General features: G+C 40.2%; 1 protein-coding gene across 9 annotated transcripts in view; it reads right to left on the minus strand.

Annotated features, from left to right (window-relative positions):
- LOC143207389 (uncharacterized) overlaps positions 1–16,782 on the minus strand; it is a 233,409-nt gene that overhangs the window by 76,425 nt on the left and 140,202 nt on the right. For all 9 annotated transcript variants that reach the window (XR_013008663.1, XM_076420815.1, XM_076420812.1 and 6 more), the window contains 4 exons: positions 13,968–14,090; positions 9,739–9,996; positions 7,365–7,607; positions 613–5,583 (listed from right to left, as the gene is read on the minus strand). Coding sequence is in view for 8 of the 9 variants with exons in the window: in XM_076420815.1 (XP_076276930.1) it covers positions 613–5,583; positions 7,365–7,607; positions 9,739–9,996; positions 13,968–14,090 (5,595 nt within the window). In the remaining variant the exon portion in view is untranslated. The remainder of the gene's footprint in view (positions 1–612; positions 5,584–7,364; positions 7,608–9,738; positions 9,997–13,967; positions 14,091–16,782) is intronic.

The following is a 16,782-nucleotide window of genomic DNA, read 5'->3' on the forward strand; positions in this document are numbered from 1 at the left end:
TATTCAAGCACTTAGCAAACTAAAAATCTGCTAGAGACGAGGACAGAGATTAAAGGTTATCTAGAATCGGATAGCTTTCGTGCGATTAGTTCTGCAAAGCGAGATCTAGCAATATCGCATAATAGAATCGCATCCTTGTGGTTCACTAAAGTTAATTGGATTGTCCTCAAATAGTCGTGCGGTATCTGTACTTTGCTGTAATATTATTATTCTTGCAATCTAGCGTTAGCCATAGCTGTCCTACCTTCACTTTAAAGTGACGTTACATGTTGTTCCAGAAATACCATACTTATATTAATCCTTTATTGTTTCTAATTTCTTAGATCAAGGCTTTACTGTATATTGTATAAATAGAACGATATAAATGGAACGGGAGCGATTTTCGAGATCGAAATGCTCGGGTTTCCCGAGAATGTTCGGGATTTCTTACTAAAAAGCAATATTAAAAGATTCCGTACAGTATCAGAAATCTCGAACACCCCCAGGAATCCCGAATATTCGGGGTTTCGGGACTTCCCGGGATCTTGCACACCACTAATAAATAGTAATAGCACCAAAGAAAAGAGTGCAGTTTTTCGATCAACTAGTCAATACATTTTCAAAACTACTCACCCGTGCACGCCGAATTCAGCATCTCGAAGCCGTCCCTGCACCTGCACTCGAAAGATCCCACAGTGTTCACGCATTCCTGCTCGCAACCGTGTTGTCCACTACATTCGTCAACATCCTTGCACTTCTTACGATCACTGTCATCATACTGGAACCCGTCTCTACAGCTACACACCGTCAAATCGTTCTCAACTTTACAAACTTGCTCGCAACCTCCATTATCGTCCGCACAAGGATCCACGATACGACAAGACTCATTAACCAATCGATACGGAACAGGACAGTCACATCGAAAAGAGCCTTGCTCGTTGACACAAAGATGGGCACACCCTCCATTATTGTCCTCGCACTCGTCAACATCAACGCAGGTCTTCTTATCCTCTTTCAAACGATATCCAACCGGGCATTCGCAACTATAACCACCGTCAACGTTAACACAAACATCAGAGCATCCTCCGTTTTCCATTTCGCACTCGTCGACGTCCCTGCAAGTCTTAACATCGTTGTCCAAGCGGAATCCGTTGGCGCAACGACAGGCAAAACTGCCCTCTAAATTGACGCAGATGTCCGAGCAACCTCCATTCTCTGTCAGACACTCGTCTACGTCCCCGCACGTTTTTTTATCTTCGCCTAAACGCAATCCCGTGGGGCAATTACACTTGACGCCTCCGGCGATATTGACGCAGCCGTGCGAACAGTTCCCGTTGTCCAGTTTGCACTCGTCAACGTCGACGCAGCTTCGGGAATCGTTCGCCAGCACGTGGCCGTCGGGACACAGACACGTGAACGATCCCAACGTGTTTGAACACCGGTGGGTACACTCGGCGACGCCGGTTCCGCACTCGTCGACGTCGACGCAGGTCCTTTCGTCCTCCGACAACTCGTACCCTGAAGGACATGAGCAGAAATGGCCACCGATCGTGTTCGTGCAACGGTGCGAGCAGTCGCCGTTCCTCTCGAGACACTCGTCGATGTCCAGGCAAGTGGACTTGTCCGAGTGCAAATAGTGTCCCTCGTAACAAGTGCACACATAGCTACCCAGGAGGTTCAGGCAATCGTGGCTGCAGTTGTGCCGGGTGCTCAGACACTCGTTCAAGTCGATGCAGCTCTTCTTGTCGTCCGGCAGAAGAATATAGCCAGGCGGACACTCGCAGTAGTACGAGCCGTTCGTGTTCTTGCAGATGTGCGAGCAGCCGAGGTCCACGTCGTTCTCGAACTCCTCGCATTCGTTCACGTCCTCGCAAGTCTTCTGATCTTGATCTAACCTGAACCCTAACGGACAGGAGCAGTGGTTGCTCTTCGCGGTCTCTTCGTAATGGCAATGATGCGAACAGTTCCCATTGTTTTGCTTACAAGCATCGACCAGTTTGCAGGTCTTATTGTTGTTCGTTAGGTCGTATCCTGAAGGACAACTGCAACGGAATGATCCCACGAGATTCTGACAGGTGTGCGAGCATCCACCGTTTTCATCTTCGCATTCGTCCACGTCGTCGCAGTACGCCGGCTCCAGATAGTTCACCTTGAAACCCTCGTTGCAAGCACACTCGAACCCGCCGGGAATGTTCACGCAATTGTGCGTGCAGTTGTCTGTTACAGTCGCGCATTCGTCGATGTCGACGCAGGTGGCGTTATCTCGAGCCGATAGCTGAAATCCTGAAGGACACTCGCAGCTGATAGCGCCGCCGCTGAAGGCGCAAATGTCCGAGCAACCGCCATTGTCTACGAGACACTTGTTCTCGTAGATACAAGCCAGCGTATCATTGGACATAATCATGCCCGCCGGACAGGAACAAAATGTCTCGCCGTCCTGGTAATTGCAGTCGTGCGAGCACCCGCCATTGTCCGCGAGACACTTATTCCTCTCCAGGCAGGTAGTGCCGTTTTCGGATAAGATCATGTCCTGTGGACAGGTGCAAGATAATTTGCCGGCGTCGTAGTCACAGAAATGGGAGCAGCCGCCGTTCTCCACGTAACACTTGTTCTCCTCGACGCAAGTGACGTTGTCCTCTTCGAGCAGCATACCCGGCGGGCAAAAGCAGCCTGCAGTGCCGTTCTCGTAATGGCACAGATGAGAGCACCCGCCGTTGTCGATCAGACAGTTGTCGATCTCCACGCAGGTCTTCCCGTCGTCCTCCAATAATTTATAATTATCAGGACAGGCGCATTCGACGCTGCCCTCTATGTTCGCGCAGAGATGAGAGCAGCCGCCGTTGTCCTCGATACACTCGTTCACGTCTTCGCAGGTCTTCCGATCCTCGGTCAGTCGATAACCCAGCGGACATTCGCAGTGGAAGCTGCCGTCGGTGTTGACACAAGAATGGGAGCAGCCATTGTTTACCCCGTTGCTCGCCTCCTCGCACTCGTTCCTGTCTTCGCAGGTTTTCTTGTCCGTGGATAAGACGTATCCCGACGGGCAGTCGCACCTGATGCCATCCGGCCCGCTAACACACTCGTGGGAGCAATCGTGCTTTCCCGCGCAAAAATCAATTTCCTCGCACGTCCGACCGTCGGAGATTAATTCCATGCCGCCGGGGCACTCGCATTTGTAACCGCCGGGAACGTTCACGCAACCATGGCTGCAGTTGTGCGACTCGTCGCAGAAACTTCTCTCCACGCAGACTCTATTGTCGTGTCGAAGGACTAGATTCTCCGGACAGGAACACCCATAACCGCCATCAAAGTTCTCGCAGCCGTGGGAACAACCATGATCCTGCTCGCATTCGTTAACATCGGAACAGGTCTTCTCGTCATCCGCTAGCTGATAACCGTCTGAACAATCGCAATGGAAGCTACCTTCGGTGTTCACGCAAATATCCGAGCAATGCCCGTTGTTACTTTTACACTCGTCAATGTCCTCGCAGGATTCCTCGTCGTCCTTCAACCGAAAGCCAGAAAGACACTCGCAATGGTAGGACCCATTCGTGTTCACGCAAACGTGGCTGCAAGAGTGGAGTCCTTCGGCGCATTTGTCCACGTACTCGCATGTCATGTCGTCTTCACCCAGCACCAATCCTTCGGGACACCCGCAGCGAATCTCGTCCTCGTCTTGCTCGTAAGCATGCGAGCAATTCAGCCCGCTGATCAATCTACAGTTCCTCGAGTCTTCCAGCTTCCACCCCGGCGGACAACTACAATTATACCCGCCGACAGTGTTCGCACACTCGTGAGAGCAGCCGTGCTCGTGTTCGGCATCCTGACACTCGTCTACGTCCTGGCACGTTCGTTCTTCTTTGGAAAACACGTGCCCCGGGGGACAAGAGCAGCTATAGCTGCCTTCGGTGTTCACGCAGCCGTGCAGACAGTCGTGAGCCTCCTCTGCGCATTCGTCGATGTCCGTGCAAGTTCGATTGTCCTCTGCCAGCCGGTATCCTGTCTGACAATCGCAACTGTACGATCCTTCGTTGTTCTTGCATTCGAACTGGCAGATGCTTGTACTTTCCACGCACTCGTCGATGTCCTGGCAAGCTGCGCCGTCGAGACCTAGTCTGTACCCTAGAGGACACTCGCAGTGATATCTCGAATCTCTCACTACGCACAAGTGAGAACAGTTTGCGTTCGAACAGAGGTCAACGGTGCACGAAATTGCATCGTCGGTCAGCGTCCAACCTGGAGGGCAGGAGCAACGGTAGGAGCCGTATTCGTTGATGCAGATGTGCGAGCATTCATGATCGCCCAACAAACACTCATCGACGTCCTGACACTGGCCGTCTTCATCCTGACGAAGTCCAGCAGGGCACAAAGCATCGTGACAAGTTAAACTGTCTGGCAACAACTTCAAACCCTCCGGACAAGCGCACTTGTAGCTTCCTACAGTGTTCACACACTCGTGCGAGCAATCGTGCTCGTCTTCGACGCACTCGTCGAAGTCTTCGCAAGTCTTGCCGTCCTCTAACAGAACATAACCATCCGGACAATTGCATTTGTACGTGTCGCGTGTCCTCTCGCAGATGTGGGAACAATTAGCAAAGTTACAGTAGTCGATTGCAGTGCACAGCCGTTTGTCATCCGATAAGGTCATTCCCAAGGGGCACGCGCATTCGTACGATCCTGGGAGGTTCGCGCACTCGTGCGAGCATTGATGAGTTCCTTCTAAACACTCGTTAACGTCCACGCAAACTCTCGAGTCGTTTCCTAGCACGAACCCACTAGGGCAGGCGCACGTGTAGCTCCCCTCTCGGTTGACGCACTTGTGTGAACACTTGTGCCCGTTGACGCACTCGTTCACGTCGTTGCACGTGTAGCCGTCGCCCGAGTGCTCGTAACCATCGAGACACGAACAGTTGTAACCGCCGGGAGTGTTTGAGCAAACATGAGAGCACTTGTGCTCGTCGGTCAAGCACTCGTCCACGTCGGAGCAGGTTTTTCCGTCGTTGTTCAATGCAAATCCCTGTCGGCAGGAGCACGTGTAGCTGCCGTGAACGTTCTGGCACTGGTGTTCGCAGTCGTGAACATTTCTTGCACACTCGTCGATATCCGTGCAGCTGAGTTTGTCGTGTTCGTGGGCCTCGAGACCTGTCGGGCAAGTACACTCGAAGCTCCCAGGCAAATTGACACAGGAATGGGAGCACAAACCTAGAGCGCACTCGTCCACATCCGAACAGGTGACTCCGTCCTCTTGCAGGTGATATCCCAAAGGACAAATGCATCTCGGCCCCGTCTTTGATTCCTGACACCCGTGAGAGCAAGGCGTTATCAGTGTCTCGCATGTTCGCAATTCAACGCAGCCGATGTTATCCCCTTTCAAACTATATCCCCGGGGACAGCTGCACCGGTACGAGCCTTCCGTGTTGTTGCAGCCGTGCGAGCACGGCGGAGGCGTTTTCTTACACTCATCAACGTCGTTGCAGGATACCCCGTCCTCGTGAAGCTCGAATCCGGGCTGACACGCACAATAATAACCGCCGGGCTCGTTTATACACTCCTGCAGGCAGCCATGCGGCTCGCCCTCATCACCCTCCACGCACTCGTCGATATCTGCAACCGTGTAAAAGTAACAACCCCCGATGAAAAGATAACATACCACGCAAATTTCATGTTTTCCTTAATTTCTAATCAAATTATTTGAACTCTGCAATGCAGTTTTTCCGTATTGTATCAGGTGATCGCATAAGTTCGTGCCCGATTTGAAAACAAAATTCAATGTTTAAATTTTAACCCCCTGCCCTACGATTTATTTTACGGTTTCAATGATTAGAGCTTTCTTGTAGATCGCAATTTCCTTAAAAAGGAGAAAACTTATATCTATTGTATGCCTGTGTGTATATTCCAATCGCTGTACATTAACAAAATCAATGTAGAATTTTATTTCGGTTATAGAGGAAATTATTGACATACATTTTTATTAGAATCTGTTCAGAAGCTCCATCACGAGTTTGACATTATATTGTAAGGCAAGGGGTTAAAGAACACAGTTTTACTAATCAATTATATAGTCACTATTCTTTCCTAATTGTTGAAAATAAATGTAGGAAATGTATGAATGTAATTCTAATTCTACAAAAGAATGGTGTGTGACTATATAATTTTTTTACACTCCGCCGTGCAGTACAGTTTGCGACATTTACGAAACTCGGGCACGAACTTATGCAGTCATCTAATATATTAGGTTGTTGCATAGGAAATGTCCGATTTTTAGCAGTGACATCAAACAAACGCAATTTTGTGTGCATTCTTGATTGTGTTACGGTAAAAATAAGATATTATGTTTTTCATCTAGAAGATTGTTATCTTGATTTTACCATCAACGACTAGCGCGTTAATTAAACACCATATTTTCACCAGAAATCACATAAGCTATTTTTCCAGACATATAAAAGGAACGCACGACAGTCGCGTTGGTTGACGTTGAAATAAACTTTATTTAAAAGTAAAATTATATAATAAATATAAAAGTATGAAAGTAACAAGCACGTGGAGTTGCCATACAAAAATGACAGGAATATTCTAATAAAGATATTTGTTTAATCATTTCTTATGAAAGCATATTTACAATTTCATTAATTGCGAAATAAAAAATGTAGAACCGGTCATATGACCGGTCGTGGTACGTTTATTGTTAAGAATTAGCTTTGTACCTCAAAGTTTTTTATAATAAAACCTGTAAACTGTAATAGAGCATTTCTTGATCGAAACGCTTTCTAAGAGTTGCATTCTAAAATCGGACATTTCATATGCAACAACATAATATTACCGCATTGTTCACCCGTTAACAGTGAGGAGTGAGGAGTGAAATTGAACCGACGAAACACCACTTTGCACTCAATCGTCGAGTGACTTGAAATTAGAGAAAGAAAAACGTAAGTAAAACGGGTTTTTACATGTATTTGGTTCTTCGTTCATTTATTTAATTGTCTTATATTTTAGTTAAAAGCAAATATAAATTATAACAAAGTTCGGAAACTATATTTAATGTAATTAGTAAACAAAATTGTTCATAAAATAAGTAGCAGTCAAGGAACTGTCCTTTGAAGTAAATTTTAAATACAACATTTGAAATAGTAGGAAATTGTTGGCAACAAAATTAAAAATAATTCGGAGTGCAAATGGTTAAGACAGGATCCCATAGGTTTCAAGACGTACACGTTTTTATATTTATTTTAGCTTTAAGCAACAATTAATACTTTAATTGTGTTACATTTTCGCTCAATTTTGCGCCAATAAAAGTTGATGAATATACTAGATTTTATTTTGCATCGGTGCAGCAACTTTTGCCATGCACTGTGTGTAGGGCGTAGGGATAGAAAACATTTTCATACCAATGCAGTCGCCATTTGAATCCTTCTTGTAGCCCTCCTCGCATTTCCCGAATTCTGGAATTTCGGTGACGCCTTCCTCGTCGTAATCGTCATCTTCGTCGTCGTCTTCAGCGTCATAGTCTTCGTTTTGGAGGACTTTCGTCAACCTCTGAGGCTTGCTGACGCATTTATACGAGCCGATGGTATTTTCACACACGGTGTTATTCGTGCAAACGTTCGACGCGTTTTCGCACTCATTCACGTCTAGCGAGAAAACAGATCGGAAGAACCGGTTAATGGTGTCTGGAAGTGTAAACAGTTTGTGCGGCAACTGTTATTTACATAACTTTATATCGAACATCGCTGAGAAGTGAATGAAACGCCTGCAATTTATTTTATTTTCGATGTTCATAAATCACTTCTCATTTAATAGAAAAATCATTAACATTTAATAGAAAACTAATTACAATACCGTACATGGTTAATCTTACCTTCAGTCCTCTAAACTGAAACGCGAGGCGTACGCATGCAATTAGAAGAATGTTAATGAATAAGATAAGAAACTTTGAAAGATGTTTATTTTCTCATTTAATAAAAAATTATTGTTACGTCCCAAACAATAAGCTTGCAATTTATTTCATTTTCGCGGCTGAAAAATCGGAAGATTATTAAGATAACCAATTTAGAAAGATGCTTATTTTCTCATTTAATAAAAAATGATTGTTACGTCCCAAACGATAAGCTTGCAATTTATTTCATTTTCGCGGCTGAAAAATCGGAAGATTATTAAGATAACCAATTTAGCAAGATGCGTATTTTCTCATTTAATAAAAAATGATTGTTACGTCCCAAACGATAAGCTTGCAATTTATTTTATTTTCGCTATTGAAAAATCGGAAAATTATTACGATAAGAAATTTCGAAAGATGTTTATTTTCTCATTTAATAAAAAATGATTGTTACGTCCCAAACGATAAGCTTGCAATTTATTTTATTTTCGCTATTGAAACATCGGAAAATTATTACGATAAGAAATTTCGAAAGATGTTTATTTTCTCATTTAATAAAAAATGATTGTTACGTCCCAAACAATAAGCTTGCAATTTATTTCATTTTCGCTATTGAATAATCGGAAAATTATTGTTACGTTCCTAATTCATTTACTTTGCAATAAACTATATTTCCCATACAAAATATTTGCAATTTACAATACTGTGCGTGGTTCATCTTACCTTCAGTCCTTTAAACTGAAACACGCGGCCTACGCACGCAATTAAAAGAATGTTAATGAATAAGATAAGAAATTTTGGGAAATGTGAAACTGCCCGACATTATAAATTTAAAACTAAATTCGCTCCCAGGATGTGAAAGGAAGGGAAACTAATGTTTTGTAATTATTGTAACTCAAGATTAAAGAATGAAATGAGCTTTTAACATGTTTAGTCACCTGGAAAATGTCCAAGGAACATTTTCTGCTAGAGAAAAAGCAACCTAATATATGCATCTAGTTAAAAGATATTATTAAGTATATCATGATAACCATATCCATTCTCATATCCTGCATTCACGTAATGACAACGTAAGATATGAAATATTTTGTAGAACACTCCGGTTTCTCATCATACGGAAAGATAGCATCTGGCAAAACGAATTTTCGTAATTTCATTCCTAAACTTAAGTTATCATAGTTACAGAAATAAGTTTTCTCGCACCCTTGATTGCTTCAAGAGCTGTAATGTTTCCTCTTAATTTCACGTGTAATTACGGGCGAAAAGATAGCAGATAAAGAAGTTTACATACACCTAGCAACGGCAAAAGTAAAATTATATTTCGGAATTATTTATATAAATTGCATTTTACTATTTTACTCTTTTTTTTTTATTAAAATTGGCAATCGGCAATCGACCAGCAATATACGGCCGGTATTTTTAATTATTTCTTAACAAAAATATTTCTATTTACCCATAAAAGTTGGGTAAGTATGTAGAAATAAGTTGCATGTTAACACGTTTTGAATTTGCATACAAAATTTGCAAAGAAGACACCATTAAGTACACTTTAGCAGCAGTTGTTCTTGTCTTGGCAAGTTTCCCAATAGTCTTTCACAAATACAAATTATATTTCGGAATTATTTATCGTTTACAAAATTGCATTTTACTATTTTACTGTTTTTTAATTAAGATTTGTTATGAATAGTTAATTTTGGTACGTTGTGCTGCAGCCAATTTTAATTATTTCTTAACAAAAATATTTGTATTTACCCTTCAAAGTTGAGAAAGTATGTGGAAATAAGTTTTAACTTTCTGAGTTTGTATACAAAATTTGCAAAGGAGATACCCCCATCGCGGTACACTTTAGATACCCTTAAGTACACTTTAGCAGCACTTGTTCTTACCTTGGCAAGTTTTCCAATCGTCTTTCAGATAGAAACCGTCAGGACAGAGGCAGAATACGCTCCCTGGTGTATTCAAGCATACGTGAGAACATCCACCATTGTTCGCAGCACATTCGTCAATATCCTCACAGGTGTGATTATCCGCCGCCAATTTGTGACCGGGAATGTCGGAGCAGCTACACTCGTAGCTCCCTTCAAGATTGATACAAGTGCCTTGGCACGGGCCGTGCCCATTATTTAGGAGGCACTCGTTAACGTCTGAACGGAAACAACCAAGTAACCTTGTAAATTGCTTTCGAAATTGAACGAGGGAATCTCGCGAATCGTTGGATTCATTCTTCGTTTAAGCCCTTCGAATGCTATCGAGAATTGATCACGCGTACACGCGTTAAATTGAACTGTTGAGGATACCTATTGCTCGATACTAATTTCACCTCGAGCCGTTTATACACGACGAAAAACGGAACAACGTTTCAAACTCTAAATAACATTCTTTCTCTGCTCGTTGGATAGTCTTTAATTAATACGATCCTCTATTGATATCATTTCAAATTATTCCGACAGACTCGTATCCCACACAAATTGAAAAATAACGCAGCTCTAAATTAAATGACTTCTGAATCGCACAAATAAATTCTTACTCCGATTAAAAGTATAAGAGTATCGTTTTGTTTTATTTTCTATTAATATTATCTTTCATTCTATTGTTGAACGCTATTTTTTAGGTCTCTTATTGCGCCTGATCTAATCTCATAGTAGGATTGCCGAATCGATCGTTCACACGCGATGCGCTTATGTTAATTCGTAAATTAGCACCGTCGAGCCATTTATGAATAGCTGTGCTTGACACAGGTATAGTTACAATAATCACAGTGATTATAATCGAAGTTATAATAGTAATTTCGAATGGTAGGCTCGCGTATTACAATTGTTTCGTGTGTGTACATATTGATTATCTGATTACTGAAATATTATTCGTGCTCTTCTATGAAGTGTGCGTGTACGTTTAGTATGGATAAATTGTTATTTTTACATTTTACTGCCCTTTTCTACATGAATAGGCTCAGTAGATTGAGAATACTTTGAAAGAGCATTAACTTTTTCAGGTTAGAATCTATAAATGTGCGAACAGCCTTGGTCTGGTTATAATGGATCCAAATTGGAATCCAACGGAAGTTTGCTTACTCCATTAAAGGTTCCGTCACCGTTCGAAATAATATGGAAACCTCATTGAACTTTATTAAATTACTTGCCCCACTGAGCTTTCAGCAATCGCGCACGCTATAAATAAAATCCTCGGTCCAGTTAGAGCAAAGTACCACGATCGGTCGCTTTTGTTTCACAATTATTGAAATTATGAAGATGCTTTTATGAGAAATGATTCAATAAATATCTTTACTAGAGCACATACACTGGTGGTCAAACTGATAACGCACCGCAACGTTTTTAGCAATGAACATCCATTTGTAAATATACAGTTAGGTGCAAAACTGATCACACACTCTTTAAATCAGAATAACTTTTTTATGAATGGACCAAACGACTTCCATTTCTCTGTAAAGATAGAAGAATTCTTTATGTAAGTGACGTCTAAAAAATATGCTGAAAAAATGCATTTGATCGGAATTGTGAAAAACAATAGTAAAAATTGATTTTTACGACCTTTTTCGCTGGGTCAATAACGAAAATTTAAAAGATGTGTTTGGTCAACTCGTATGAACGATATACGCGCCGCAAATTTCATTGAAATTGGTTAATTGGTTTACGAGTTATAAACCATCAAAAGTAAAAATTGCAATTTCTCAAAATTATCGGCCTTTTTACCAATTTTGATGGTTTATAGCTCGTAAACCAATTAACCAATTTCAATGAAATTTTCGGAGCGTATATAATTGGTACAATTTAACCAAACACATGTTTTAAATTTTCGTTATTGGCCCAGCTAAAAAAGTCGTAAAAATCAATTTTTACCTATTGTTTTTCACAATTCCGACCAAATGCATTTTTTCAACATATTTTTAGACGTCATTTACTAAACTAATTCATCTAGCCTTAAAGAGAAATTAAAGTCGTTTGGTCCATTCATAAAAAAGTTATTCTGATTTAAAGTGTGTGTGATCAAGTTCCATTTTTTCTCTGTAGCCGATTCCTCCCCATATCATTACTGTACCGCGCCACCACATTGTCGACCACTCAAAACCCTTTGTTTCTTACTGAAATCATGGTAATAGTACTTGTATCCATCTGAACCATCCTTTAGTTTCTTTTCATCCGTGAATATAATTCGTTTCGACTGAGTGAGATTTCACGACATGAAATTTTGTGTGTGTACAACGGTGCCTTATCATTATGTCCACCAGTGTATTACAATGAGAACCGCTCGAAGTCGCAAATAAATTAAATCTTATCATTTTTATAAGGCTACATGTGCTTATTACTTTCATAGTTCGGTACGTATAGAGTAAGAGTCAAGCGCTACAAAACAAATGAAAAGTGCAAGAAAACCTTGTTATTGTCGATTCAACCGTAATGGGATCTGTTCAAATGAAATGCCTGCTTCTCCCTACATCCCTGAAATGCACATTCCATTAATCAAGCATTGATTCAACTGTTAGGTACAATCGGCGTTTCCATGAAATCAATAAGCATCCATCCTACAACAAGGTGCACTCTCGCTAATTCGAATCTTGAAGGAATCAGACTGTCTCATTGGCGTATAGCAGCATTCTCGTGAAAGCAGTATTTCGAAGTTCTTTTAACAGATAAAGAGCTAAACTCTTCAAAGGCTATATTTCTCTCATACGTTCCTAAAAAGTAATTATGTTTTACTCAGATAATTTATATATTTTTTGTAACACACAATGTGTTTGGTTTCTGTTCAAAAAGTTTAACTTTAACAAACAGTCGACGCACCGTTAACGATTATTTCGCAAAACCAATTCCAATCGGAACGAAATAGACTGACGAAAAAGAAAATAACAATTATTTGTTAACAATTCTAATTACTAAATGAATAACCCGACAGGTTATGATAGTTTTCGAAGCAGAAACGCGATAGGTAGTTTACGTTCCGCTAACGAGATTTTTATTGAATTTTGTGCCGATAGGAATTCCGTATAAAAATATTCCGAATTTGATGGGGTTCGTATTTGTTCGTTAACTGCTGCATTCGAAATGTTTTTATGCAATAATACAATTTCCAGTATTTACTTTAAGGTAACCGCACCGTACCATGAACACGGCCAGATTCGCAGACCACATCAGGCAATTCGGTAACCGTGGATTATTTGCAACTCTTGCTTCGGTTAAATCGCAGATGCTGCTACAGACCTGTTCCGGTTTGGCCAGTCGCCCGTAAAGAAGTTAAATTGCCGACGTTCTAGTGCAGAAATTTCTTAAAATCTGATTAACGCGTTCCGAGTTAACGATCAATTAGAGACAGTATGTACCGGGTGATTCGTTTGTCCGAACTGCCTGAAATTATTCAACGAAAGTTGAAAGAGTAAAAAGAAATAATACACGATCTAAGAAACAACACGGACCCGAGGGTTTTTCTTAGATCAAGACTGCACTGTACTTGTGAATTTCTGATATTAAAAGAAGCATACAGATACAATAAAAATATTCCTGATAGATGGTACGTGATCTTGAAACATTTTCACGTAGAATATTTTTGATCGAAGTTATTCCGGAACATGTTTTTCTTTAATAGAAAGAATTCGCTCGATTCGATACAATAGTAAATGTCGCGTGATCTGGCTTTATTTTGAAGAAGGTAAAAACTTCTGACATAAATGATGTCGCGGGGTCCTCGAATAAAACGTATGAATTCTTATACCTCGAAGCAGAAAGTGTCGTACGAATAAAAAGACAATTGGCCCAGGGACGTTTTTCTTTCAAATATAAAAAGTCTTGCGTCTTCTTCGAAATTTTGAAAGAAGAATATACCCTAAATTCGTGTGGTTGAACTGCAACGAATTATTGTAGATTGTCTACTACAACAATTAGTACACTGCGGATCTTTATGCAAAATAAACATTGTCTGAATCGATTGCAAGGAATAGAAACCAAACAGAATGTTATTTCTTCCCTTAATAATTTTAATAGATGACATACATCTTTTCAATTTTAAAAATTTTCCTACAATTTTGAATTTCATCTACTCAATTTTTCTATAAATGCATGAAGATCCGCAGTCTAATAATTAGGCTAGTATTGCATTTGCTCACCGTGACATGATTTGTTACCAACTCCCAATTGGAAACCAGAGTGGCATTCACAACGAAAAGTCCCAAGCTCGTTGTGACAAATTTGTGCACAACCAGATGTCCCTTCGGCACATTCGTCGATATCTGGAAAAATATTAACAATATTGTGGAAATAGAGTACTCTGAAATGGTGTACTATACAAATAGGAACAAGTATTTTCCTATTTATGTCATCGCTATTCGATACATATAAGCGGAAAGTACCTATCAATGTCGATTACAAGTTAGCTATAGCACTGACGCGTCAGGACAGGCGAGCGATGGCCGCAAGACAGCGTGCACATGGTGTCGACAAACATTTTCTCACCCTGTTCAAATTCAAATCCGTGCAGACACTTTTCATGGATAATTTCTTCGAGGAAAGTACCTACCGAATCCAATAATCTGCAGCAAATTCGTGTCAGGTAAACAACTTTCATGAAAGTGCTAAAATAATGTGTCGACAACACATCGGCAAGTTTTTATCTTTCGCAGCCATTTACAGTTATTCAAACCTACACAACATTGAAAAATCCATGTTGGAAACGTTACTCTTTTTGAGGATAGATTCAATTTTCTACTACTTTTGTTTTTTGCATGGATGAGTTTCATACAATTTTTTATGTAACTACTTCTGAACGTACGAAATTCTTCTACTTTTACTCTTTTTGGGACTAGATTCAATTTTCTACTATTTTTCTTTTTACACTGGTGAGATAGTATCATACAATTTTTTATGTATAACTACTTCTGAACGTACGAAATTTTTCTACTTTTACTCTTTTTGAGGCCAGATTATATTTTTCTACTATTTTTATCTTTACACGAGTAAGTATCGTACTATTATTTATGTAACTATTTATTCTACATACGAAATTTTTCTACTTTACTCTTTTTGAGGGTAGATTCAATTTTCTACTATTTTCATTTTTGCATGGGTGAGTATCATACAATCTTTTTCGTAACTATTTCTGAACGTACGAAAATTTTCTGCTTTTACTCTTTTTGAGGGTAGATTCGATTTTCTACTATTTTTATTTTTACACTGGTGAGATAGTATCATACAGTCTTTCATGTAACTATTTTTATACACACGAAAATTTTCTACTTTTACTCTTTTTGAGGGTAGATTCTATTTTCTACTATTTTAATTTTTACGCAGGCGAGTATCATACAATCTTTTATGTAACTATTTCTGTACATACGAAAATTTTCTGCTTTTACTCTTTTTGAGGGTAGATTCGATTTTCTACTATTTTGATTTTTACACAGGTGAGATAGTATCATACAATCTTTTATGTAACTATTTCTGTACATACGAAAATTTTCTGCTTTTACTCTTTTTGAGGGTAGATTCGATTTTCTACTATTTTCATTTTTACACAGGTGAGATAGTATCATACAGTCTTCCATGTAACTATTTATTCTACATACGAAATTTTTCTACTTTTACTCATTTTGAGGGTAGATTCTATTTTCTACTATTTTCATTTTTACACAGGTGAGATAGTATCATACAGTCTTCCATGTAACTATTTCTGTACATACGAAAATTTTCTGCTTTTACTCTTTTTGAGGATAGATTCGATTTTCTACTATTTTGATTTTTACACAGGTGAGATAGTATTATACACTCTTCCATGTAACTATTTATTCTACATACGAAAATTTTCTGCTTTTACTCTTTTTGAGGATAGATTCGATTTTCTACTATTTTGATTTTTACACTGGTGAGATAGTATCATACAGTCTTCCATGTAACTATTTATTCTACATACGAAATTTTTCTAGTTTTACTCATTTTGAGGGTAGATTCTATTTTCTACCATTTTCATTTTTACACAGGTGAGTATCATACAATCTTTTATGTAACTATTTCTGTACATACGAGATTTTTCTACAGTGAAATTTTGCCTACCCATTTTTGCAAATCCATAGTTGACAGTATCGAATCTGCGGCGTTCGTTATGAGAATACACGATAATTACGTAATAATATTTACGTCACCGTTCGTCGGGACATTTGCTAGGTAACACTTGGCAAAACCACGGGGGAATATAAATTATGGGTTGCAGATTAGTGTCGCGACATAGATTCCGATACGGAATCGAGAAAGCTTGTTCCCTGGCCGAGGGCGACGACGGCGGCTCGGCGGTTGCACTTGAAACACACTTCGACAGCCGCTTGCATTGCGGTCGTTTTCACGGAGACGCCGATGCCGATTAGCATACAATGCTAAACGACACCTACACTATACCTACCATGTCTCTACCTGTGCACGGACATTTCGAATGACACGTTACTAGCTGTTAAGTTGACTAATCGATCCCGAAGCGGAATGTGATTTAAGTATACAATACAGGCTGAACATAAGCTTCGTTCTACAAGCTGGATCAGCTAACGTGGTCAGATAAATTAGGTGTAGGGGAAGGGTCCCTAGCGCTGGACACTCATTTTTATGTTTCATACAGATCCGCAGTCTAGTAATGAGTATCTATTCATTTATTGATGCCGTGAACCATGTTTGGTTTATATGACATACAAAATAATGAGTAAGGTGGAGTGGGGTAAGTCCGTCTACGGGGCAAGTCCGTTAATTGGTTATTTTTATTACAATATGAACGAAATTTCTCTAGCTTGTATTTATTAATGCAGTATAAGTTAGAATGAACTGTTCTACATAGATATCGCCGAATAATAAAGGTGCTTTCCTCGCTTAAATCAAACAATGCCAAACAGTCACGTGCGAGGTACACGTACAACTTTGAGGTTACCCTGAAGGTGCAATAGTTTACAA

Source organism: Lasioglossum baleicum, chromosome 3 (genome assembly GCF_051020765.1).
Source record: "Lasioglossum baleicum chromosome 3, iyLasBale1, whole genome shotgun sequence".
Lineage (NCBI taxonomy): Eukaryota > Metazoa > Arthropoda > Insecta > Hymenoptera > Halictidae > Lasioglossum > Lasioglossum baleicum.